This window comes from Nematostella vectensis, chromosome 3, assembly GCF_932526225.1.
Source record: "Nematostella vectensis chromosome 3, jaNemVect1.1, whole genome shotgun sequence".
NCBI classification, from domain to species: domain Eukaryota; kingdom Metazoa; phylum Cnidaria; class Anthozoa; order Actiniaria; family Edwardsiidae; genus Nematostella; species Nematostella vectensis.
This window is the reverse complement of record NC_064036.1, coordinates 574577-602166: the sequence shown is the minus strand read 5'-3', so window position 1 is coordinate 602166 and position 27590 is coordinate 574577. Positions and strand designations below refer to the sequence as shown.

General features: G+C 43.3%; 3 protein-coding genes across 6 annotated transcripts; all 3 read left to right on the top strand.

Annotated features, from left to right (window-relative positions):
- Positions 1-3689: 3689 nt before the first annotated feature.
- Positions 3690-8412, top strand: LOC5525094 (signal peptide, CUB and EGF-like domain-containing protein 2). The gene is made up of 6 exons (XM_048725301.1): positions 3690-3918; positions 4365-4526; positions 4695-4846; positions 5265-5448; positions 7288-7519; positions 7992-8412. Exons 1-6 carry the CDS (start codon positions 3690-3692, stop codon positions 8248-8250), a joined length of 1218 nt encoding a protein of 405 aa, XP_048581258.1. The 3' UTR covers positions 8251-8412.
- A 491-nt stretch (positions 8413-8903) lies between these two features.
- On the top strand, positions 8904-17513 carry LOC5501947 (protein FAM186A). 4 transcript variants are annotated; one of them, XM_032370218.2, is made up of 7 exons: positions 8904-9407; positions 11518-11634; positions 12102-12251; positions 12726-12839; positions 13803-13960; positions 14164-14226; positions 16385-17513. In XM_032370218.2, the coding sequence occupies exons 1-7, from the start codon at positions 9206-9208 to the stop codon at positions 17162-17164; spliced, it is 1584 nt and encodes a 527-aa protein (XP_032226109.2). In that variant the 5' UTR covers positions 8904-9205; the 3' UTR covers positions 17165-17513. The 4 variants fall into 4 exon arrangements, with proteins under 4 accessions (XP_032226109.2, XP_032226107.2, XP_032226108.2 ...); XM_032370216.2 differs by lacking the exon at positions 8904-9407 and adding an exon at positions 10056-10880; XM_032370217.2 differs by lacking the exons at positions 8904-9407; positions 12102-12251 and adding an exon at positions 10063-10880.
- Positions 17514-19900: 2387 nt separating this feature from the next.
- On the top strand, positions 19901-27275 carry LOC5501943 (organic cation transporter protein). Its single transcript, XM_032370220.2, has 9 exons — positions 19901-20793; positions 21442-21588; positions 22003-22283; positions 22584-22823; positions 23131-23265; positions 23928-24007; positions 24294-24402; positions 25071-25143; positions 26721-27275. The coding sequence occupies exons 1-9, from the start codon at positions 20524-20526 to the stop codon at positions 27060-27062; spliced, it is 1677 nt and encodes a 558-aa protein (XP_032226111.2). The 5' UTR covers positions 19901-20523; the 3' UTR covers positions 27063-27275.
- The last annotated feature ends 315 nt before the right edge of the window (positions 27276-27590 follow it).

Sequence of the window (27590 nt, the reverse complement as noted above, 5' to 3'; positions counted from 1 at the left end):
TCGGTAGAGGTTTGTCAGGAGGGAATGTAGGAGCGGTTAGGTCCGACTAATGAGGTCGGTAGAGGTTTGTCAGGAGGGAATGTAGGAGCGGTTAGGTCCGACTAATGAGGTCGGTAGAGGTTTGTCAGGAGGGAATGTAGGAGCGGTTAGGTCCGACTAATGAGGTCGGTAGAGGTTTGTCAGGAGGGAATGTAGGAGCGGTTAGGTCCGACTAATGAGGTCGGTAGAGGTTTGTCAGGAGGGAATGTAGGAGCGGTTAGGTCCGACTAATGAGGTCGGTAGAGGTTTGTCAGGAGGGAATGTAGGAGCGGTTAGGTCCGACTAATGAGGTCGATAGAGGTTTGTCAGGAGGGAATGTAGGAGCGGTTAGGTCCGACTAATGAGGTCGATAGAGGTTTGTCAGGAGGGAATGTAGGAGCGGTTAGGTCCGACTAATGAGGTCGATAGAGGTTTGTCAGGAGGGAATGTAGGAGCGGTTAGGTCCGACTAATGAGGTCGATAGAGGTTTGTCAGGAGGGAATGTAGGAGCGGTTAGGTCCGACTAATGAGGTCGATAGAGGTTTGTCAGGAGGGAATGTAGGAGCGGTTAGGTCCGACTAATGAGGTCGGTAGAGGTTTGTCAGGAGGGAATGTAGGAGCGGTTAGGTCCGACTAATGAGGTCGGTAGACGTTTGTCAGGAGGGAATGTAGGAGCGGTTAGGTCCGACTAATGAGGTCGGTAGAGGTTTGTCAGGAGGGAATGTAGGAGCGGTTAGGTCCGACTAATGAGGTCGGTAGACGTTTGTCAGGAGGGAATGTAGGAGCGGTTGATGCTTGCCAAGGTATGTGTAGGTGTGTATGAGGGAGGGGGGTGGGGTGGGGCAAGTGAATTGCACCACAGGATGCCTTTTACCATAAAGTCAATACGCACGTATTTATACCAATGTCCCCGCACACACATGTGACCCCACCCATCATCACCCAAAATTCTTATACTAATATGTCCTCTCAGATAGATGTGACCAAACCAACCATCACCTGTATTTCTTATACTAATATTTCCTCTCAGATGTGACCACACCAACCATCACCTGTATTTCTTATACTAATATGTCCCCTCAGATGTGACCCCACCCACCATCACCTGTATTTCTTATACTAATATGCCCCCTCAGATGTGACCCCACCCACCATCACCTGTATTTGTTATACTAATATGTCCCCTCAGATGTGACCCCACCCACCATCACCTGTATTTCTTATACTAATATAAACACCTCAGACGGACCCCACCCACCATCACCTGCATTTCTTATACTAATATAACCCCTCAGATGTGACCACACCAACCATCACCTGTATTTCTTATACTAATATAACCCCTCAGATGTGACCCCACCCATCATCACCTGTATTTCTTATACTAATATGTCCCCTCAGATGTGACCCCACCCACCATCACCTGTATTTCTTATACTAATATAACCCCTCAGATGTGACCACACCAACCATCACCTGTATTTCTTATACTAATATGTCCCCTCAGATGTGACCCCACCTACCATCACCTGTATTTCTTATACTAATATGTCCCCTCAGATGTGACCCCACCTACCATCACCTGTATTTCTTATACTAATATAACCCCTCAGATGTGACCCCACCCATCATCACCTGCAGTGAGGACCGAACGGTGCCCAACGAAGACGACGTTATGCGCGAGTAGAAATACCACAGGCAACTGCATATGACAACTCCGGGGAAGCCCCGGATGTCAAACTAAGTACGCCCGGGATTTCCACATGGTACGAGGTATTCAACATCACGGAGAAAGGGAGTAAGGGAGTAAGGGCACTGCCATTGAGTTCACCGCAACAGACCCAGCGGGGCTCACTTCTACTTGCACTTTCTATATTCGCGTCAAAGGTTCGTATGACTCGCGGTTACCAATTACTAATAAATGTGTTATGAGAATATGAGAGAGTGGGAGTCATATGATTGTCGCTACCCATTTTCACAATGCCTGCACGTCTGTAATGTATGTACGTGTGTATTATATGCACGTACTGTATGTAAGGACTTTACAGTTGACAGGTGCGCATGCGCGTGGTAAGGGTGAACTCAAGGAGCCGCTATTTACGTCCCTCCCAGCTACACAAATACCTATGCACAAAAGCGTATCCAATACATTGATACTAATAGCACAAAAGAGAAGCCGGTCGTCTAGGACAAATACAATACATCAGACGGATTTTCTTTTTAAGAAACAACATCTTATTACAGATGCCGAAAAGCCTAAAGTACTGGGGTGTCCCAGCACTTAATAACCAGCGACCCCGAACAGCGAGTGCGTGTAAACTACCCAGAGCCATCCCCCCGACGATAACGTACAACAACCCCCCACAACAACCGCCCAGGGTCGTGGTTTGCCTGGGGCGTGTATGACATTGTGATCAACTTCCCATTGGAAGTTGGTCGTAAGTATCCAAAATTCATCATCTCATCTAGGTGTGTAGGAGACTAGCCCATTGCTCTAAGGCTTATTAACAATGCAACATATCTATAGGGTCTATACGGTGTTTATCCATAAAAAAATATTCTAATAAAACTATACCGTAGCGCTAGAGTTGCTAATATATTGGAAGCCGACAATAGGATCTTTAAAAATATGAGAAGGCCAAGATGGCTGCTTTTACGAACGTAATTTTTAATTGTGCACTTTGAAACATGTATAAGGCAAGAAAGTATACAAGAACTTGATACCAGCCCAAGCTTATTTTAATTATTTTCTATTTAAGCGGCGAAATGCACGGTTTATGACCCACCCGCTCACGGCACCCGTGTATGCAACATCGATCAGCAAGTTAGTACGAGCCAGGCGATGTGCACAGTACAATGCAAGCAAGACTACACCTTTGTGAAAGAGAACAACTACATTGCTTACGTTTGCTCCGCGGAAGGACGATGGCAAGGAAAACCATTAATGGGCTTGCCAATTGAATTACCAGAAGGGAAAAAACCTTGGCCAGATTGTGCCCGTAAGTCTGTCTGTCTGTCTGTCTGTCTGTCTGTCTGTCTGTCTGTCTGTCTGTCTGTCTGTCTGTCTGTCTGTCTGTCTGTCTGTACTTTTACCCTAGCATTTGTTAGCGACTCACACTTGAAACAGCTCAGCTATTATCGATACCTTTTGAAATTTCCTTTTTCTATCAAGTTTAATTAACACTGTGTTTTATATTTTCTTCAATGGGACGCTCTCTCGTAAGTAGAGTCCTCGCTAAGGATATTTTACATTGTTATCGATGAGAATATCTGTTCAAAGCCTACTCCCCTTTGCCGACAAAAAGTGGGTCATTTTTATCGAGGATTGTCAAGCACTTTCCTTTTCCAAGATATACTGATAAGTTGGCTATGAGGACTGTGCATCCCCTTAGAAAACGCAGGTTACGCTACATGATGCTTGTTTTTCAATCCATATCATCATTATAGTCAAACACCATACCACCATAACCATCGTCAACACAACAACAATTGTCATCAATACCATCGTATGATCACCATCATCACCGTTATTGACATCAACATAATTGCCATCATTATCACCACTATCATTATATTACCATCGGTATCCTTAATCATCAGCAACGCCCTCACCAGCCTTATTGATTATCATACAGCCATAACTTTACCCTGTACCATTCACCGTGAAACCTATGATTGTAGCGTGCCATCACGCCCTCACCAGCCTTATTGATCACCATACAGCCATAACTTTACCCTGTGCCATTCACCGTGAAACCTATGATTGTAGCGTGCAGTTGCTGCCTGTAAGTGAGAAAGAAGTGGACACTGAGGAGGAGCTCATTAGCGGAGCGTGTCTTCCAGGCAAAATACTTCATGTTAAGGACGGCAATGGTGATCGTATTCGACGCTCCGAGTTTGGTAAGAAAAACTGCTGCTGCTGCTGCTTCCTCTGCAAATAAGTATTTCCGCAGTCAAATTTTAAATGAGTACCAGGCTTCACTCCAGCTACAACTATACCAGTATGCCACACGCCCTTAATGTATAGTAACTCTATTAAAGAATGAAGGCAAAAGGAAAGAACGGGTCTGGGTTTTAAATGGTTTTGATTGGGTATGTCATTAACGGTTTACAAAATAATTCACCATCAGAGGGAAGACGAAAGCCAGCTAGACATTTGCAACGCCACTGTTGTGATTGGTCTTTTGATCATCCTCCTATATACATGAAAAGGAACAGTGTAAGGACCTGGCGTAGCCCACCGAAACTCCATGCGCAAAGAAGATGCGCAGCTGATGACATAGCCCCTTTAAGCGTTAGGCTTAGCAGATTTTTAAAGCTTTACCGATGTATATTAATTCACTTAGTTAACTGCGCCATGGGCTCGTACTACGATCTCAGCCTTCGGGACTGTCAGCCATGCGCGGTCGGGAGCTATCAAGACAACGAGGGCGAGGAATTCTGTAAACTTTGTCCACAAGGAAAAACGAACAGAGAAACGGGTGCCAAGAGTCAGGACATGTGCTTGGGTAAGCGAGTAAAATGTGTCTTAATCAAGCGGTTAACCTCTAGTGTCATTTTCAATCCCGAAGTCACCCTGCACTATTATTTTTGACAAACACTTCTCTATTTAATAATGAAAAAAAAAAAGAATGAACAAAGCGGCTATACTTGATGGTGGTTCCCTTCTCTTTCAGACACTTGCAGCTCCGGTGAATTCTCGGACAGCGGTTTAGCCACGTGTAACGCATGCCCACTGGGTACGTACCAGCCTTGTAATCGCAGCACACATGCCCAGATGGGACTGGTACCGAAGCTATCGGCACCAAATCTGTGGAAGACTGCAAAGGTGAGTTCCAATTCTTCGTGATCCTCCTGCGTCCTTTCTGGGACTACACAATATTTTAAAAGGCGGCTGGTGGGGATAGACCTTTGAATTTTTTTTGAAAAACCAATGCACATTTTTTAGAAACATTTTTTTGCGATTAAAGCTTTGGTTTCTTCAGTTTCGATAACTGATCCGATGCAGAGAGGCGTTCGACCAAACCCCAACTTTCTGCAGCATTTTTAATTTCGTTTTCTGACATAGACATTTAAAATTTACATAAGTTGAAGAAATTATTTGAGAACCCCCCCCCCCCCCCCCCCCCGCACGATGCTGTTGGATATACAGTATGGCTAGACTATTGCGAGGCTTTTACTGTAGGCAACAAGCGCATAAGGAGATGCGGTTAGGACCTATATAACCAGCAGCCTGTTCATAATAGGGCATCTCGTTTCTCGCAGAAATCTGCGCTGCGGGTAGCTATAGCCCGCAAGGTGTCGGAGGCTGTCTTCCCTGTTGTCAGGGCACGTATCAACCGAACTCGAAGGCAAAGTCTTCTATCCAGTGCCCACCTGGCACGACAACTGTTAAGGCAGGTTCAACGTCTGCTAGCCAGTGCTATCAAGGTAGGGTCATACTAGTTGATGGTGATGGCGGTGATGATGGTGATGGCGGTGATGGCGGTGATGGCGGTGATGGCGGTGATGATGGTGATGATGGTGATGGCGGTGATGATCGTGATGGCGGTAATGGCGGTGATGATGGTGATGGCGGTGATGATGGTGATGGCGGTGATGGCGGTGATGATCGTGATGGCGGTAATGGCGGTGATGATGGTGATGGCGGTGATGATGGTGATGGCGGTGATGATGGTGATGGCGGTGATGATGTTGATGGCGGTGACGATGGTGATGGCGGTGATGATGGTGCTGGCGGTGATGATGGTGATGATGGTGATGGCGGTGATGATGGTGATGGCGGTGATGGCGGTGATGGCGGTGATGGCGGTGATGATGGTGATGGCGGTGATGATGGTGATGGCGGTGATGATGGTGATGGCGGTGATGATGGTGATGGCGGTGATGGCGGTGATGGCGGTGATGATGGTGAGGGCGGTGACGATGGTGATGGCGGTGATGATGGTGCTGGCGGTGATGATGGTGATGATGGTGATGGCGGTGATGATGGTGATGGCGGTGATGGCGGTGATGGCGGTGATGGCGGTGATGATGGTGATGGCGGTGATGATGGTGATGGCGGTGATGATGGTGATGGCGGTGATGATGGTGATGGCGGTGATGGCGGTGATGGCGGTGATGATGGTGAGGGCGGTGATGATGGTGATGGCGGTGATGATGGTGAGGGGAAGTGCGGGGAGCTCCGATGACGTTATTAATTCATTATTGTAATTGTTTGTTTTTTGTTTTGTTTTTTCTGGGAGGGAGGGTGACTTTGGGGTATACAATTTTGGGCTCTTGGACCCCACTCCCCCCTCCTCGTGTGTTGGTAGTGTGCCACCGGTGACAAACAGTGTTGAAAAACGCAAGACTAGTTCCAGTACCGCGCGGTTAAACCAGCCTTTTTGTTTTGAAATGATAGATAGATTAGATTAGATAGATAGGTTTATTCAAAAACTTTGCTACCCGAAGGTTGAATTACGTTATGTTACAATAGTCAAATACTTAAAAATTCTAAAAATCTAAAATATGATTCCAAAATTACAGGCTTGATCAAATCTATACTGCGTTGATTAAATATCTTGTCGTAAAATTTAGTTGAGGCATTGAACATTAAAAAAACTTTTTGCAAAACGTTGCGTGTTGGCTTTGATGGCAAAGACCCGCCTCTTCCTAATATTAATTCTAGAGTTCTGCTGAGGGAGCAGCCTATGTAGTTTGTGGTTTGGACTGGCCATGACTTCGCTAAAGAGTTTGTTTGTTGCGACCTCACGTCTTTCATGCAGTGTTGTGATATTAGAGGCAAGTAATGCCTGTGCATAAGAGTCGTCTGGAAATATTATTCTAAGCGCACGCTTCTGACATGACTCTAAATCTGCTGCTAGGTACTTGGGCCTAGCAGCAGATTTGGAGTCATGTCAGAAGCGTGCGCTTAGAATAATATTTCCAGACGACTCTTATGCACAGGCATTACTTGCCTCTAATATCGGAGTTTTACCGGCGAACTGTCACATTTTAGTGAATGCTAAGAAAACTAGACCAAACTTAAGAATATAATTTTCTTTATGACTCTCTTATTATCACACAAAATCTGTCATCTTTTGTACAGTATGTTTTAATGCTGTACAGTTAGTCTAAACAGCGACTGAAGTCAGCCTTTCGTACCTTTACTTGAAAGATTCAACACTACGATTGTGCTTGTTTTCGCCAGAGCACGCGCATGCGCAAACGTTATTTAGCACTGTCCCGGTGACCACAGAACTGAGGGTTTTTCGGTCATATATACAGGTGAATGTGGCATGGACTTTGAAAACGGTCTCGGTGGATGGAAACGAACCGGTACTGCTTTTGACAATCAGCCTACATACGGCGATAATTCCCTGGTGCGGAATGGGCAGAATGCAGAAATGAATGGTGATTATTGGATTGGTGGCTATAAAAATCGGCCCACTCCCTCAGGAACACCAGGCGCCACGCAGGGTGACGGACCACAGAGATCCCTGACATCACCCCCTTTCAGGTGTGTTGTATCCAAAATCTGAAGTGTAAAATTTGTTGTTTGACTGTTCTTATTTCTTAGCTTCTCGTCAGATTGAGTGCTTGACATTAGTTATGGCAAATTGAATGCTGTTTTAACATAGCGCATTTATGAATTCTCAGCAGGAAGTTTAGGGTGGTCTAATATCCGTAAAGTATAAGTCGTTTTCTTCAATGTAGTTTTTGCAACCGGCGTAGTAGCGTACTAATCAGGGATGGTTTTGCGGGCTCAACAGAACCAGCTTTTTGTGAGCAAAGCACCAAGCAGCCGAGGAGAGCCTGAACTATTTTTAAAATTGCTTTCATAAGTTGGAGCAACCATGGGCCGTCACCCAGTGCCTCAAGTTTGCCGTTCTGTCCACCCCTTTCCCTCCCCAACCACCCCCATCCATGCCATCAATGCACAAGGAAGTGACGTTGCAGCCGGAAAACTAAATGCAAACCTATTATTATAGAATCGGCGGCACCAAGATATCGTATCTTGTTGGTGGCGGTTGTGACGCATCAAAGGAGCGAGTGGAGCTGTTGATTGACGGGTCCGTGGTGATGTTTGACAGCGGTCAATGCACAGAAACCATGCGCCGAGTAGAGAAAGATGTGTCGGCGTATGTGGAAAAGATGGCGCGCATGCGCATTCCTGATGACAGTAGTGAAGGGTGGGGTCATATCAACTTTGATGATCTTCGTGGAAACTTTTGTATCCAATTCAGTTAGAGCCTAGAACTTCAGTTGGCAACTGTGCAAACTTATTTTCCAGCGTAAAACGTGTTGTAAGTAATTCGGTTTCATTTGGGATAGTTAATAAACAAATAATAAAAAGAAAAAGAACCCAGCGTTCTGTACCGAGGGATCTCAATTTAACGAAGCAAAGTCAAAAACATGAGGAACTTGACAAAAAGAAGCCAGGGGCGGGAGGTGTGCGTGTGTACGTGCGTTCGTAATGTGCGTAGTGCGTAGGGGGCGTTGGTTTTTTTTTCTTGCAACCCTCTTAAAACATTTTGAGTATACCGTCGACTGTTCGTGAAGTGCAGATCCGTGTTATATTTGCATAAGATTGTACGGTAATTTTTAGTGAAGCGTAAGGAAGTAGGGGACCGACCATATTATAAGATCTCCAAAAGTACTTCGAGTAAACCTCCCGCTCTCTCAACCAATATTCAAATATTAGACTACACTATGTCTATTTCGTTTATTGTCATTTTCTAAAGAAACGTACAAAATATATTATGCTATGCCACCTGAACAATATTAGTGGCACCTGTTGTTGCGAAAACTTAATTCAAATTAGAAAAAGGTCGGGGCTGTTTTAAAAACTAAGCCCCTCCCATATTTCTTTCATCTTAAAATCTTCCTTTTTTTTGTGCTTGTCACGTCTGCGGCGAAAATTTCTCCCGTCGAGCACGTGGAAGATACTCCTTTGGCAAATTTGTTTTATGTTCCGCTAATTATAAACAACATGTTCAACATCTCGTGCCATCATGTTTACTTCTTGGGAAGGCAAGCAGCCATTGTCTACTGATAAATTTGTCAACAAACCGGGAACCGTGTCATAATTGCTAAGAGCGCTAATCTTGACAATTGTTTTGGTCCTAAGTGGTAACCTGGCTCTCTGAATGGTGGCAATTCAAATACCTCGATAACGTAATTTGTCAACAAATCTGACTTTCGTATGACTTTACCGCGTCCACTAAGACATAATTCAAGCGAAATTTTTCATTTTTCCGAGTGTTGGGAAGATTTGGGAAGGATGGTGTTGAAGCTTTTAGTGGTTGTCGTTGCGTGTTGTGTTTGCCGTGTTCTTAGCGCTCCAGTGCTTACGGAGGACGATCACTTCATGGTTAAACGATGGGACTTCATAGAAAACAACGACCGTAAGTAATGCATTTTTTCATGTTTTCTTCTAATTACCCGCCTTGACTCTTTGGGTGATTTATTTAAGGGTTGGATGGCAGGCTTGAACAGTTTCCGATGTTTTCGCTTAGTCAACCGTTTAGTTCAGTGAACCTTGTGGCGATCTCTTGCACAATAGATATGGTCCGGGGTAACGATAATAACGAATAAAATTATATATAATTTTGGAAGAGTTGTCCTTATCACAGTACAGAAAACAAGGCGTTGATACACCATAGTCATCTCTTGTATTTAAGTTCGCTACACAAATAGTGTTTTTATTTTTACTTAATATTCTTACTCTTTTTTTTTTGCACTGTAATAGCCATCACATTTTTGTAGATTTTTATTGATCTTTAAGCACTTCGTGTGGCACTGCTATTGTAGAAAGCTAACCTTTTTTGTAAAAGCAAAGGTTAGTTGAAACCTAAGGCACTTGAATCTCACAGTTACCTAAAATAGGATCCATGTCTGATCGCATTACATAACACAATGCAGATCTCATTACCTCAATGTGAAATGTTAGGTCAAGTACATTCCGTAGGCTAAAACAGGTATTGAGATCATCTGAGACCACGGACAGTACAGCGGTTTAACTCAAGCTGCACATGCGGCCAGCACAGGCGATCCATGTAGTCCCCGGAGTGGGAAGAGGAAGGTCTTTAGACTAGCAGAATGTTATTATTTGATGCGTGGTAAAAGCCAAATGTTATCAAAAGTAATTTCCATCATACATTTGACAATCAAAACAATATGAATTAAAACGCGAGACATGACCTTATGCTAATGAGGGACCTGTTTCGTGAAAAAGTCTCCCTTTACTCCTACAACAGGTACCATCTGGGTTTGAGCTTTGGAAACAAAAGCACGACTTATTACTTATTTATACGGCCTCGAGCTCTACACTTGCGTCAGTTCGAGATAAAGGAAATTGAAACATCTAAAATACGAATTGTGCAGTTATCCGTGACATAGGAATCGGGAAAGGTCGAGGATTTGCACGCCAAAATTCGCCATGAAGCTTGCATTCGTGTTTGCGTTGGTGATCTTGGTTATTTTCATAGCATGTTGTGACTCAAAGTCCACTAAAAAGCCATCAAAGTCTTCAAAGAAATCTGAAATAGCGAAATCGGAAAAGCATAAGTCCGCTAAATCGCACGACAAAAAGGACAAGTCACCTAAAAGACACGAGGAAAAGCATGTGAAAAAATCGAGTATCCCAACAAAAAAAGTTGTAGCAGTCGTGAAGAAGGCTAAATCAAACACCAAGAAAGACAGTGCTCATAAGCCAGTGATAAGCAAAGCGCCAAAGTCAAAAGCAATGTCAAAGACAAAGTCGAAACACAAGATAGCAAAGAAGGGAAAGAGCGGCAAAGCTAAGGATAAGGCGGCGAAGAGCGAAAAATCACCTAAATTGTCGTCATCCCCTGCTAACAACGTAAAGCAGTCGTCAGGTATTGCAAGATTTTAAAGCACAGCAGAGGAAAAACTTTGGGGTTAGGGTTGTTTGTTTTTGGAACCACGTGGTGAGATTTTCTTTCGCCGACGAATAATAAGAAATGTATTTCTTTGAATCAAATCATCCCTGTAATTTGTACTTCTCTTCTCTAGATTATCGAAATGATGATAACAAATATACCCAGGTTTGACTTTTTTTCTCATCGCCTTTCTTCTACGTCCTTGACATTAAGGCTGTGAAGAAAAAAAAAACCTTTAATTCTTTAGAACTTGTCATTTAACTCCAAAATTCCATAAACTTAGCACATTTATGCTTATAAAAAGGCAAAAAGTCACCGGAAACTTTTATCGCACAGCAACGATCACAGATAGACGAGTAAAGGTAGGATACAGGAGTCGCATCCCTCCATCAAAAACGCAACTTTTTTTGTAAAAGATGCCAAATCTCATGCGCGTACATGGTCTGTCACGGTCTGTCGTGATTGGAGGAAAACTTCTTTAAAAAACCCAGACAGTGCATTTCTCGTCTGGTTCTTTGAATTTTAAATTGTTTTCTGCTGTCGCCATACGGGCCTGCTCTTCCCTTCTGAGTCGCAAACCTATAGCTATATTTGCTTTTTGCTTTTTCCACAGCGGACATGCTAAAGATCCCCTCAGACTGCAGCAAACTCGTACAGCAATACACAAACGGCGAGATGGTTATGTTTGAGTACAAGGCAAAGATGGCAAAGTGCCTCAAGCACAAGGATGGTGAGGAAATGCACAACTTGACGTCCTCTTTTGAAATTACCCCCTCCCCTAAATTATGAATACGAGATAAATATGGGATCAGTCTTTACTTTCAAGCAGGTGATAAAAGTACAATATGACAAATAGTAATGAATCTTTTTCCATGTTTTTTTTTACCCATCTAGCAGTTCATAAAGGCTGGAGATTATTAACACGAGACATTGCAGACAAAAAACTTTGGTTGAATGAACTAACGTCATCTGCCTCTGGAGGTCTATGCATTTTTTAACTCTGAGGTCAACTCCTCGGCCCCTGATGGGCGGTAAAACTAGACGATCTTTTAGAATAAATTTTTACCTCGCACTACCATGTTCCTGAAACGTCCTAGCTATACTAGCTATAAAATGCTAACCAATTAATGCGCACGCCTGTACAACTAGCTCATATCTAACTACTAACCAAATAAGGTCGTATAAAAACCTCCACAGAACTTATAAGTCGCGATACAATTGCCCACGACGATAGCCAATCAGAGGGTGAGGTATCTTTTACCAACCCCGACTTCGTTGACTCCATTTCTGACAAGAACGACGCGGACGGTCAGATTGATCACACTTCTGACGACATTGATGACACAGGTTAACAGCTTTTAATTACTAACATTATCATACTCGATGTTAAAAAAAAAAAAATAAAACTAAAAACTAACATCAATAACAGCACTAACACATCAACAAATATATTGATGATACGGTTTTACAGCTTTTAATTACAAACAAAAACTAATAAACAACATCAAAAAAGAACACATTTTGTCAACTAGACATCCGTGCAAACTGCGCCAGCACCTGCCAGCATTGCTGGCGAATTTTCGCTTGACTGACTATAGGACAAAGGAAATGTCAAAATGGGAAATGGACTTTTGTCTTGTGGTCAGTCGAGCAAGAATTCGGCAGCAATGCTGGCAGGTGCTGGCGCAGTTTGCACGGGGCTTAACAGGCAAAATATACGCTATACATAAAAATATCAATCAAGACAAATCCTGAAAGCATCCATAAGAAAAACACAGAAAACAGTGACTTTTGCAAATTTTGTCTTATTTGTACATCCAGACGCATCTAAGAAATATGACGTGCCCCAGTACCAACCCTCTACTTACCAATATAACTACTTCGGCGCCGAGCCACAACAACAGACTGCGTATTACCAACAACCACAGCAACAAGGTGACGAACAACTACCACAACTATGCCTGAACAACTACCACAACTAACAACCAGCTCCTTAACAATAACAAGATGACGAATACATACACAACTACTTGTCTTTCTCACAGTTTCCTAACTAACTTCTAAATTGGGAGTTGTTGTGTGAAACGTAACTTGTACAGCTATGGGGAGTACGAGCAGACTGTCGACGTTTGCAACCTGTCGATCTGAAGGGGGAATGAGAAGGAACAAAGAGAGGTCTAGGGCGATGTGGGGCTACCCTGTCTATGCAAATTAAATTCCAAGGATGCCGTTTGACCAGCTACTATGTCCAGATCATCGACGGAAAGCTAAAATTGAAGTTTTTAGGCGGATTGCTTAAAATCTCGATTCGGGGATAGTTCCATCCCTCTCCCATCCTGTACCGATGTCAGTGATTTCGTACTGCTAAAAAGGCGGCAGAAAATCGCGCTGGAAGCTGAGGTAGTCAGAATTACGTTGCCAGCCTTGTCTCATAAACGTACCTAGTATCGACTCAAACATCCGAGACAAACTTATATCGCTCTAAACTCGTAAAATTGGGCTTCTTGGGAAGAAAAACACCACAAACGGATACATTTATATCCCAACTAAGTTTATTTCATGAATTAGAGCATTAAGATATAACTCGATATAATTCGTATGTCCTTAGAAATCCTTTACTGACGCGGGTGGGAAGCCTGTGTTATAACCAGGCGCGTGGCTTGGGGTGGAGGGGATGCACCCTCCTTTAACCACCAAAATTGGGTAATTGGTCATTGGGTCAGAAAAAAAGATTATCATTCTCTTTCAAATATCAATGACTATGAGCCCCCTCTCCGGAAATCCTTGCTACGCGCCTGATCATAAATAACAAGGAACAACAACGGCCAAATACTACTTCAATTTTGAGGGTCATGCTTGATGCCTCTAAGACTAATGTTCTTACACTAACGCTTGCAGATCAGAGCTACGCTGAACAACCTCAGATACCTCAACAAAGCCAGGCTGCTTTTGCACCAAGTTCATCTTTCCCTGCCAACCAGCAAGTGGACTTCCGGCAGCAGGTACCGCAAAGTCAGAATAGTATGGCGCGGAGCGATGTCCCAGTTGCGCAACAGGTATGAGTGGGTGAACATGGCGTTTTTACTTCATTATCTTCCTTGCACTCACTAGGTGCATGCTCGGAAACCCTGTGGTGTTAGTGACCACTCCCCACCTTTTGCTACGACTGGTGGTCATATAACTATCCTTAAAAAGCTGCACTAAGGTAAATATCAAAAAGAAATTCCATTATTTTTACTGACCAAGATGATTTTCACAGTATCAGCAGCAACAACCCGCCCAAAACAGCTACGACCGCAGTGACGTGCCAGCGGCACAACAAGTAAGTTACACATACACTGTAATATCATAGCGGAGCCAGCGCGGAGCTTCGCGTGCGGAGCCCCATAGGTATAAAAAAAAATAGTATATAACTTTTTTTGTAAGTTTTTTTTGTCATCGCGCGGGAGCCCTGTGGTTCTGCCTCGCCTGCCTGCCCGCCCAAGCTATGTAACCACGCTTAGATGAGACGGTCGCCTTCACTCTCGAGAAAAACGCAAACTTCCAAACATCTTAAAAAGTGAAAAAAATATTTGAGAAACTTTATTACAGTCATGGATTGCTTAAATCAAAGAATCTACAATTTTCCGCTGTCGAATTTCGCCTCCAACAAACTGGTTATCACACGCCAGAAGATCGATTACACTACCGACTCTCAAAATGGCGATGAAAATAAGTCTACGAAAGAGTCTTTACAAAAAGTCTAAAATATAAGAAAGGACCCATGTCTAGAGACAGAGAAATTGAAGACAATAAAGCAGCAAACTATAATTATAAATGTTGGTTTCTCGCCGACTTGAAACGAATGAAACGGTACTGATTATTAGTCTATTTTCAGTTTAGTCTAAATTTAAATTGTAGTTTAACTTTATGTTTTATAGAGTTACTGTTTTTGTTCATAATCATGGTGTACTAAAAAATAAATCTCTTAAATGCGAGTTATTCGAACAAAACCAATTCCCCTTCTTCTGTTCCTGTCCAAATCAAAATTTCTTGTTACAATCTTATTGAATTTATGCCAGACTTAAAGGCAAACAGAGTATACAAGTGTATGTTATCCCTAATATTTTATTTGATTTTATTTTTGTTTTGTAGGAACAATTTTTGAGGGGAAATTTTCCTTTTAGTTTAGTTTTTTAGGGCTCTTAACTTGACGGTACATAAAATTCACTGAACTTGTCAGTAAATAAAAAGAAATAAAAAGAAGTTATCTTTTTTTTAGCAATATCAAACCAATCAAAGCAAGATATGCTGCACCTCTACCAATGCTGCTGTGTCTTTGGCAAATAGCTCTCTATAAAAGCACTGGATAACCAGTTTTAGTTATTATAAAACCACCCCTGAAAGGCAGCCACTTTTCCAACAGATTACTTGAGTGTTTGTTGTTTTTAGTGGCCATAAAATTTAATGATTTAAAATAAGTATATGATAGATATCTAAGGGGACAATAAGAAAATCCAAAGGTAGTCCACTTTTACTCCTTTCAAAGCTACTACATTGATCAAAGCTACTCAGCAGCGTCCAAAAGGTGATTGCAGAGGCACCACTTTACTTCCCCTGTAACTGAACTGTATTATCCCTGTTATTGTTCCTGGCCATTGATTTAGATTTGCCAAACCATTGTTTGAAGGCCATATAATTGTCATTTGTTTTTTCTCTTCTTATCATGCTTGTATTTTGTTATTTTCTTTTTGCTGTTATTGTTTATAGCTGGTGGAAACACGCCAATACCAATTTTTTTTTGGGGGGGGGGGGGGGGGGGGGGGGTGTGGGTGGGTGCACAATCCGATAAGGTGGACCAAATTTTTCCGGAAGGGGATTTTTCTGATAAAAATCTGCCCCCCCCCCCCCCCAAAAAAAAAAACAAAAAACAAAAAAAAAACATAGGTTTTTCTAATTTTCTTTCTAATATATATTTTATCTAATTTGCTTATGTTTTATAGTTTTGTCTACAAATAGCATGTCTATTTCGAACAGAAAGTAGTGGTGTACCCCCTGCCTCCCCCCCTGGGTACGAGCCTGTGGAAATATAGAAATAAATAATAAATAAAATAATAAACTATGAATAATATTTGGGATACAAATGCGCTGGCTCAGCCTTTAGGCAATGCCTAAATATATATATTAAGTTGAAATTGTTATAGAGACAAGCTGTGAAACTAAATTGTCTGCAGGAAAAAAGATAAATAAAAAGTGATGTTCTTATGTTGTCTAAAATAAAGATTCGCTAACGTTTTTTGATGAGCCATTTTTTAGAGTAAAAAGATACATTGATATATGGATACACCTTTCGTTTCCCTAGTTGCTAGTAGTCTGTCATACAAAATTTATTCGTCTCTGTTGCAGGAATAGGATAAACACATACGATCAATTCGTCTCCGTTACAAGAATCAAATGTGATGTAAAAATACAACAAGTTTACCATCCCTTGTTGTTGTCAGTTTCAGCCCTCGGCAAACCAGTGGCAACAAGCTCCAGACCAGCAACAATTCCCAATGGCTAAAAAAGACGAGACACCCGAACCATCCAGCGATGATCCTTTTGCACAGTTCATGACTATGCAACAATCAAACAACGGGGAAGCCAACATCGCGCCACAGGAGGCCCAACTAAGGAGCAGCATCCCTGACCCGTCCCAGGCCCAACAAACAAACGCGGATCTCACGGCAGCACAGGCTACCCAACAGAGAAGTGACATTCAGCCCGATCCATTCCAGGCCCAACAGCCAAACAACGTAGACCTCACGGCACTACAGGCTACCCAACAGAGAAGTGACATTCAGCCCGACCCGTTCCAGGCCCAACAGCCAAACAACATAGACCTCACGGTTCCACAGGCTACCCAACTGAGGAGTGACATCCAGCCCGATCCATCCCAGGCCCAACAGCCAAACAACGTAGACCTCACGGCACCACAGGCTACTCAACAGAGAAGTGACATTCAGCCCGAACCGTTCCAGGCCCAGCAACAAAACAACGCGGAACTCACGGCACCACAGGCTACCCAACAGAGAAGTGACATTCAGCCCAACCCGTTCCAAGCCCAGCAGCCAAACAACGTAGACCTCACGGCACCACAGGTTAACCAACAAAGGAGTGATATCCAGGCCGATCCATCTCAGGCACAACAGGGATTCAACCAAATGCCAGCTGCTAGTCAAGCCACGTGGATGCGGCAATGGAGCCCAGAGGATCATGGGCTCTTCCCTGAGAATCCTTGATTAGTGAGGATAACAATACATTACAGACAATAAATTGCATACTTCTTTCTTAGGGAAGAAGAGAGATACCAAAGACTTTGCATTCCAAAACTACACTAAAACCAATGTCATAACTACAAGATCTGAGGAGATAAGGGGATATTTATAAACAACTAATTATATGATACTGACTGCAAAGCAGGGTTTAATATCACACTAGGGCTAGTTTGCTAGTCAAGCATGTTTTGTTTTCGCGGATGCCACAGTTTTATACCAATATAGTCCAATACTGTTAGACCATTTTATGCCTTAAACTGTTGACAATAGGCTTTGGCATGAATCGATCAAATAAAACTTTAAGTTTAATAAATCTAGGTCAAGAGGTTGTTTTTCCAATTTTAATTATCCTTTTATAAATCAAGGTCAAGGAGGAAACAATACCTCTCACACGTTTCCCATTGCTCCCTGATTTTTGGAGATGAGCGTGACTTGCTCGGCTTATTTAGATGATTGACATACTTGGTCCTAATTTTTTTGGATCACGCGCAATGCCTTTCCAATAGAGGTCAGCTTAACAGAGCTGGCGATCGACTAAAGAGAAATAGGGTTGAGGGGACATTTGCATCTTAGGGTAAGTCGCTCCGGTTTGCCTGACGTTTAGAACAGGAAAGGGGTGCAGCCTAAAATAAACGCTATTACAAGCAGAATTGTTATGCTTGCAGAAACTGCTTGCCATTGAAATTAGCTACCCTAGCCAAAAGAGCTACACCCCCTCATTTACACAAACAAACTTTGGCTTATGTGGGTACGTGATACACGCATGATGAAATGCGTAATCTATGTCATAGTAACAACTTGTATCCAATGTGCCAGGTGTGTATTTCGGTAGCATTAGGAAATAATATTATATTGATAAAATCCAATCCATATATAAAATAAGGCTTTATTCAACTGCTAAAACATGGAAGTAACATGACCGTACATTGTAGCCCCCTTTTGTCTATTTATTCATATTGTTCTAGTTATTGATCTTCCTTCTTACGGTAGACACATTTGGGGTCGCACCGTCGGGAACCCAAGACGTCGAGGTCGGTGTGACGAGATATTCCGCCTTGTTATCGCTCCTTGTTACGCTGACCTCGCCGCCCTTGTTCCAAAGGATGTTCGGGTCGTTAAGAATATTGTGACGTAGGGTTCGGTTCCAAAATACGATGTTTATTTATCACATATGGCTCACGGCAGACTCGTACTTAGTCTTTATTAGCTGTTGCGCGGTCATCCACAGGAATCCTGTAGCGGGGACGGAATAAAAGTGATAAGCGAATTCATACTCCTGAAACCAATTCCTGACTGCATGCACCGTGCGCTTCGTCAACCTTCCCAAAATGCATCGCGCGGCGTCTGGGTACGAGACTGTGGTCCATCACGTTGCTACATATCAATATTTGGGTGACCTTCATACCCACTCGGCCAACCTCTTGGAGGCCTGGGTCTAAGGGCTTTTCAAGATCAGTGAGAAAAAGATTTGACCAAGCGATCAAATTTTTCTAACAAATTTTGGCCGCGAGTCTCAAATTGACAGGAATCCAGCATTTTTTTACCATGTTTTCTGGAGATCCGGGAGCGGGAAAACTTTAGCTTTTCTAAATATGGGCATCAATGCCCATATAAGGCAATACATACGAAGGACACTATATGTGGGGAATATGTTTGATATGCACCTTTTCAGCTTAATTTTTTGTTATAATAATCAGATCAAATCTTATCAAAATAGCTGAAACAATACTTCTTGTGATTCATGATCTGCGCGAATCATAGTAGAAACATTATATAATGATATAATATTCACCTATACGACTTGTTACAAACTTGGCATCGAGTATGAAGGTTTATAGGGTCTTGTTCGAGAAATTTCTTAAAATATACCTTAACAGGGATATCCTAACGAGAGGCTGTTTATCGATAAACCCTGCGTCTATATAGAAAATTGGTACACAAAAGAAAAATCTCAAAATACAGCTCATCTTAAACCCTAGCAAACAATTTCAGCAAGCGGATAGGTTCTAGCTAACTCTAAAAACATCAATGTCAGGAGGAAAATACTACTGGGTAATACAACTAGATTGCACTCTCCCTCTGCATCTGATCGCATATATTGTGGATACACAGCCTGGGAGGTGGACGGCCATAAAACATGACGAGGAGATAGAGGGGGGGGGGGGGGCTGGGAGATAGAGTAGTCGGCCAAAACAAGACGAGGAGAGGGGGGCCTGGAAGGTAGAGTAGTCGGCCAAAACAAGACGAGGAGAGGGGGCCTGGGAGATAGAGTAGTCGGTCAAAACAAGACGAGGAGAGGGGGGCCTGGGAGGTAGAGTAGTCGGCCAAAACAAGACGAGGAGAGGGGGGCCTAGGAGATAGAGTAGTCGGCCAAAACAAGACGAGGAGAGGGGAGCCTGGGAGGTAGAGTAGTCGGTCAAAACAAGACGAGGAGAGGGGAGCCTGGGAGGTAGAGTAGTCGGCCAAAACAAGACGAGGAGAGGGGGGCCTGGGAGGTAGAGTGGTCGGCCAAAACAAGACGAGGAGAGGGGGCCTGGGAGGTAGAGTAGTCGACCAAAACAAGACGAGGAGGGGGCAAAACAAATACACACTAAATACACCCCAAAAATAACTTATTTTAACCGAAAAATATACAAGGACAAATTTAAATTCGAAAATACATTGGAGCCCCCCCCCCCCAACCCTCCAATATTCGAATACCCTTTCCCTGGATGCACAAGCTGGTGTTCATGTTTTTTTTAAAGAACAGAGTAGTTCTAGATAAATCCTAAGCTTATCACGAGGGGCAACATGATGCTGAAACACGCGCTTTTTCTGTGCTTGTTCGAATGGATTATAGCGAGAATTGCATGATCTACTCTGACTTGCTTTATTAGTGAAACTTCTTATTCAACGCATTTGCTTTTCATCTCTGAGTGCACGTTTATTCAGGTATGGGTGTTATGTTCATTTAAGCAGAAACAGCTGGAAGATTTAATCTCGCTGTCTATAAGTGCACAGTTTCAAGAGTTTTGTCTTTATACGAACACCATCTGCATTTCGGTTAGCATATCGCTTATGACTCTAAAATTTGTGAACTTGTTATAATTTTTTTGGGGAGATGCTATAAAAGCCAAAAAAAATAATTATATTTTAAAATTAATTAAGCAATTGAGGAATACGATGTGAATTGTATTCAAAACAGGTTATTTCCTCATGCCTATATTTTACCCTCTAAGTCGAACTCCCGATAATTCTCGTTTTCTATTCTTTTGGTCTCGATTTAATTGAAGATATTCTACTTAACGTATTCGGGTAACAATTAAAATCAGCACAATCAGGGAATGGATGATACACGAGCCAAGGACCGACCACCAGAGTTTGATGATGTATTTGAGCACGTGCAGTCGTTTGGTCGCTTCCAGCGTATTCTTTACCTCTGCACACATCTGCTCATTATACCCGTCATGCTTCACTTCAACTTGATGATCTTCGCCATGGGCACCCCGCAGTTCCACTGTGACGTCACTAACACCACGTGTCCTCCTAACGAGTGTTGCAAGAACTGTACTTCGTACGCGTTTGATGGGCCTTTTACAAGCATCATTTCTGAGGTAATACGGGGATAGGATATTGGCGGTTATGGCAGGCGTGTTCTCAGGATTGGCCGAGGGGGGTGGGGGTGGGGGGGGGGAGTGGTGGGTGCGCAATTATAGGTATCATATGGATACCTCCGCACTCGTGGATAGTTAAACTAAAAGAGGTGATTAATCGTCTAGGCGTGGGATATTTATGGGACAACCGAATCACAATTGATTATAAAAAGGAATTATAGGATGCTAAGACAAAGAATTGAAGACATTGAACTGTAACTTTGGCACAGTGAGGTTATTATGATATATATCGCAATCATAAGGGCAAGTACGAATTTGGGAATTATCTTCACATCCCGAATCAGAACCACCGCAGGTGCCTTACCAAACTGCGCATTAGTAATCATGATCTAGATAGAAATAGAGAGGGGGAGATATCACAGACCTTACAAACAAGAACAAGAGAGGTCATGTCCGTTCTGTCCAAACAGTGTCGAGGACGAGTACCACTGTGTCATTCACTACAAAAAATATACACAATCAAGAAAAAAGTTCATTGAAGTGATTGGTAAATCTTGGAGATAGATGCAGAAAAGCAATCGATCAAAGAAAATTTTTCCCTAATATTTAATCCACCATTATCATGACTGTGCTTTTTGCTATCCCTAGTGGAATCTGATCTGCGATGGTGCAGCACTTGGTGCGACAGTCCAGTCCTGTCTTTTTGCTGGGATGCTCGTATCATGTCTGTTTGCTGGATACTTGTCAGATATGTTTGGGAGGAAGAAATGCATGTTCACAAGTGTCGGGATCATGGTAAGATTTCCAATCCATCGAAAAGTTAAGGGAGAGAGAGCATTAGCATAGTGTCCTAAGTCCTCGGTAGTGGCAAAGAAAATACACATCGAATAAATTTCGTTTGGATAGTCAAGGAGTGAAAAGTTTTATATTCTCAAAACAAAGCATACTATTTTACAGTATGAAATTTACAAAGGCAGTCGGCCAATATGCTGACCGATTTGACCGGCCATATTGCGCATTTTACATAATGTAGGTATATACGTTATGTACCATCATTTTAATGTTACGTCATAAACAAGAGCATCCACCAGTCAGGTGGAAGATTTCTATTGTCCATCCACCAACATGCCCTTCGTTTTGTTAGTTCAGTTTGCCCCCCAGATTGCAAGACATCAATTTCACCGCTTGTTCTTGATTATTTTCCTTTAGTCTGTAGCAAGCCTAGCTGCGTCATATGCGCCTTCTCTCGTCGTTTACGCTTCTCTTCAGTTCTTTGTTGGACTTGGCATGATGAGCTTTATGTTATCCCTATTCACATTTGGCGTAGAAATAGTTGGGCCGAGCTGGCGAACAATGGCTGGGAATCTGAACGGGATGTATTGGGCGTCAGGCGCTTTTCTCGGCATCCTTTTGGCGTACTACATACGGGACTGGCAAACACTCACTCGCATCTCCGTTGCGCCAATGTTCCTCTTCCTTTTCTTCGTGAGGTAAGCAGCTATTTTCTTAATTGGGCAAATAAAATAGACTAGTCGGTCATACAGTAAGTCAGTCAGTTTGCTGTGAGGCGGTCAGTTAGTTATGCGTTAGGTCAATCAGTCACTCTGACAGTCAGTCGGTAAGTTAGTCAGTAGGTTATGAGGGTAAGTTTATCAGTCATTTTGTCCGTAGGTCAGTAATTCTGTCTAGGAGTAAGTCAAACAGTCGGATGCTCGGTGTTTCGGTCGTTTTTGTTCAGACAGCTGGTCTGTTATTGAATTGCCACTAACTGCTGTTTTTGTCTCGTGTAGAGCTTATCCAGACTCCCCTCGCTATCTCTTGGTCAAGGGACGTGTGGAGGACTCTATGAACATTCTCATGAAGTTCGGCGGAAAAGGCGTACAGCCTAAACCTGAGGTTCTACGGGCACTTCTTGAAGATATCTTGAGAGCCGAAAAGAAAACAGTCAAAACAGAGAAAAGATACACTCCATTGGATTTGATCCGTACACCTAAAATGAGAAAGTTTATGTTTCTTATGGGAATCAACTGGTAAATTGTGATGTTAAAATTCATCATGGTAATGTAAAGATATTTTGAGACAATTGTATATTGTCCGCGCCACGCAAAATAAAATGTCAAACGTCAATCGATGTTAACCAAGGATCCCCAATGGGAACATCCCTTGCAGTCATAGAGCCTTGGAACTGTCTCGGGTGCCCTTGCTAGTTTGAACATCTCGGATTGGTTTAGTGTGAAAAGGTTGAACACTTCCACCCTAGGACCTTGTGGTCCTCAGACCTGAGACCCCCTGCCCACGTCCCTTTTAGTTGTAACACATCTCGTGTGTTTTCTCCAGGTTTGTAACGGCGACGATGGATTTCGCCCTCTACCTGTCCGTCACAAGCCTTTTCGGAGACATCTACTTGAACTTCTTCTTACTGCAATTCCCGACTTTGCCACTTATGCTGATCGCTTGGGTAGCAATGAAACGGTACGGAAAGCAAAACTGTAGCTATCACCTGTTTGCAGCGGTCTGCTGGTGTTTTTCACGATGCGCCGAGTCGTGGCCGCCATCTTGTTTTGCTCTAGACGCGCGCAGGCCACACGGAAGTGCTCTGATAATTCGCGCGCAGGCCACACGGAACTGCTCTGTTAATTCGCGGTCAGGCCACACGGAAGGCTCTGATAATTCGCGCGCAGGCCACACGGAAGTGCTGTGATAATTCGCGCGCAGGCCACACGGAAGTGCTGTGATAATGTGCGCGCAGGCCACACGGAAGTGCTGTGATAGTTCGCGCGCAGGCCACACGAAAGTGCTGTGATAATTTGCGCGCAGGCCACACGAAAGTGCTGTGATAATGTGCGCGCAGGCCACACGGAAGTGCTCTGATAATTCGCGCGCAGGCCACACGGAAGTGCTCTGATAATTTGCGCGCAGGCCACACAGAAGTTCTTTGATAATTCGCGCGCAGGCAACACGGAAGTGCTCTGATAATTCGCGCGCAGGCCACACGGAAGTGCTCTGATAATTCGTGCGTACGAGATTCACGAATTTCCTAAGGAGGACGCCTCCGTCATGTACTGATGCGCACTGAAACGTTTCATTGACAGGAAAATTAATGTCATGCAATTATGTTGGTTTTTTGTATGCAGCCTGGGTCGACGCGTCACCTCTATCACAGCAAGAGTTCTTGCGGGTCTTGTATGTCTCTTGATACTCGCTGTACCTCAAGGTATTTCTCAAGTTAGAACAAAATCAGCTGTATAGAAGTAAAAAACGTGGTCATATGTTAATATTATCATCAACAACAACATAAACAGCAATAGCAACAGTGGCGGAATAATGTAAGCAATAGCAAACAATTCAACGACGACAACGGCAACAACAGCACAAACAATAACCGTTACGTTAGCTATAACGTAACCTCAGATGGCCAATACAAAACCCGATGGCAAAGTCCTTGTTGTCTATTGGTGGATACTCTATGAGTTATGTCACGTGATCTTTTCTGCCAATAGAATACCCGATGGCAAAGTCATTGCTGTCCATTGGTGGATACTCTATCAGTTATGTCACATGGCCTACCTGTTACTTGATGACTTCGGAGCTGTTTCCGACGGTACTTAGGTAGGTCCCCAAGGTACTGAGGTAGGTCCCCACGGTACTGAGGTAGGTTCCCCACGGTACTGAGGTAGGTCCCCCACGGTACTGAAGTAAGTCCCCCACGGTACTGAGGTAGATCCCCCACAGTACTGAGGTAGGTCCCCCACGATACTTAGGTAGGTTCCCACGGTACTGAGGTAGGTCCCCAAGGTACTGAGGTAGGTTCCCCACGGTACTGAGGTAGGTCCCCCACGGTACTGAAGTAAGTACCCCACAGTAATGAGGTAGATCCCCCACGGTACTGAGGTAGGTCCCCCACGATACTTAGGTAGGTTCCCACGGTACTGAGATAGGTCCCCAAGGTACTGAGGTAGGTCCCCACTGTACTGAGGTAGTTCCCCCACGGTACTGAGATAGGTCCCACACGGTACGGAGGAAGGTCCCCCACGTTACGCAGGTAGGTCTCCCACGTTACGGAGGTAGGTCCCCCACGTTACGGAGGTTGGTCCCTCACTGTACTGAGGTAGGTCCCCACGGTACGGAGATAAAATAAAATATTGAGGTAGGTCCCCACGGTTTTAAGGCAGGTTTTCACGGTATTAAAGTAAGTCCCAAAGGTACTGAGGTAGGTCTTTGCGGTACATAGGCCGTATGGTCCGATCTTACTACTTATGACACTCATTTTATTTCAGAAACACAAGTCTCGCCACTGGTTCGATATGCGCGCGCATCGCCGCCCTCATCGCCCCATACATAGCGATGCTGGTTAGTAATCATACAGACTGTCGAGACCAAACTAACAAATGCGAGCAATAGAAGTTATAAATATGTGACTTAAAATGGCAGCGTCATGGTACTGCGCATGTCTGGAGTCAGTGTTTATTGTAGGCTTTAAATTGTCTACAAACTGTTGAACTTAAAAGCTGTCAATGCTTTGTTAAAATAATATGCAATATTTTATTGAAAACTGTGGTCATTTTCTTTGAATTTAAGTGTCCCATATGCAGCAAAGGCTCATAAGTCCATATTAGAATTTGACAGAAATACTTTGTATCCGGGCCGGAGAGCTATTGAAAAGTTCTTACCATGCCTGCAGTTGGGCAAACTTGGACAGCAGTTTTTGGGCTGGTTTCCATATGATCACGATCGTTCATGATCGCAGCTCATTTAAGTGTACGATCATCGCAAGCGATCGCAGCTCATTTGAGTGTACGATATCGCATGCGATCGCAGCTCATTTGAGTGTACGAACATCGCAAGCGATCGCAGCGCATTTGAGTGTACTGTCATCGCAAGCGATCGCAGCTCATTTGAGTGTACAATCATCGCAAGCGATCGCAGTTCATTTAAGTGTACGATCATCACAAGCGATCGCAGCTCATTAGAGTGTACGATCTTGCAAGCGATCGCAGCTCATTTGAGTGTACGATCACCGCAAGCGATCGCAGCTCATTCGAGTATACGATCATCGCAAGCGATCGCAGCTCATTTGAGTGTACGATCATCGCAAGCGATCGCAGCTCATTGAGTGTACGATGACGAAATCGACGATCGTGACGATCGTGTCGTCTCAATCGTGTCGTCTTTACAAGAAACATCGTGTGATCCACATCGTGTGATCCCACGATCGCATCTTATTTGAGTGTACGATCATCGCAAACGATCGCAGAGTGGTTTCCATATGATCGAAGACCGGGTTAGTTTCCATAATAATCTGTGCGTACAGGACATAATGGAAAACCCTGAACGTGCGCACTTTGAAAAGATGGAGAAAGAAGATACAATTTCTTACAATGGCCATCAGTTTCTTCTATTCCGGACTGATTTTCCCTTTTCAAAACACAAATAACGTGAGGTCGAAATGCACATCCCCAGATTTTGGCTTTTAAGATTTTTTCCTTGATCATCCTTGCGCTATGTATGGGCTCAGGGACGAAAAGCTCAAATTTTACTTTACAAATGACACTTTACAAAAATTTGCTCCAATTTTAAAATAAGTCGCACTTGATATTTTGTTTGATATTACTTACTAGGTTCTTAGGAGAATTTTCCGCCTTATTTGAACTGAAACTGTTAAAAGAGCTTATTGAAAAGGTCAAAAGAGCTTATTGAAAAGGTCAAGTCATGTTTTTCCGTCATGTCTGCGTACAGTACAAGATAGCCTGCGTTATGTTTCCCGACTAGTGGTGGTGTGTTTACCCTGCGCACCTCCCTTGGGGGCCAAAAAGTGGGTCATTTGTTATTAAGAAATCTTCAAATACTATGAGCATTTTTCATATAGATAGTGTTCTTTTTAATTTTGTTGGATTCTCACTTGGTAATAATCTCTTGATTTCCTTTAGGGCCACCTCCCTGGCGTAGGGATGACTGTCCCAATCGCAGTGTTCGGCGGCCTCGCTATCGCGACAGCCATTGCCACCCTGTGGGTCCCCGAGACCTTGTTCGCGCGCATGCACCAGACGGTGGAGGAAGCCGAGGCGGCTACAGACTATTATGGGATGCCTTGCTGTGGTCGCCAACACGTGGAGCCTGGGTCGGGAGTTGTCAATCCAGCAGTGGCGGAGGAAAGCGCAGTTGAGGAAAATCGCATTGACGTCACTTTAAAAAGTTTAAGAGCTGTGGCGGAGAATGGGACAAGTCTTTTTGATAATAAAAATGATGGAGAGGAAGTTACATCACTTTGAAAAAAAAGATGATCTAATCATAAGGCTATTAAGTGTTGATATTGTTTTGTGTTTGATTGTTTGATTTGTTTGTTCTGTTTTTCTTTATGACAAAAAAATGATTAGATGAAGCTTAAGGGGAAGGGGGGTAAGCATTCAATAATACGTAAGATGATATTGAAAGAGCAAAACATGTAAAGAGGTACAATAAAAATCTATTTTCAAATTGCAAAACATCCTTGTAAAGAATATTTGGTATTTGGGTACGGCTTGATCAGATATGGGAAATCAAAAAAGAAGATCTTCGAGAGAGGATCTTCGTAAATGTCTGATGCACACTAGTGACACAAGGACATAAGGGCATAGAACAACATGGACATAAGGGCATAGAACAACATGGACATAAGGGCATAGAACAACATGGACATAAGGGCATAGAACAACATGGACATAAGGGCATAGAACAACATGGACATAAGGGCATAGAACAACATGGACATAAGGGCATAGAACAGCATGGACATAATGGCATAAAAGAAACCATTTTTT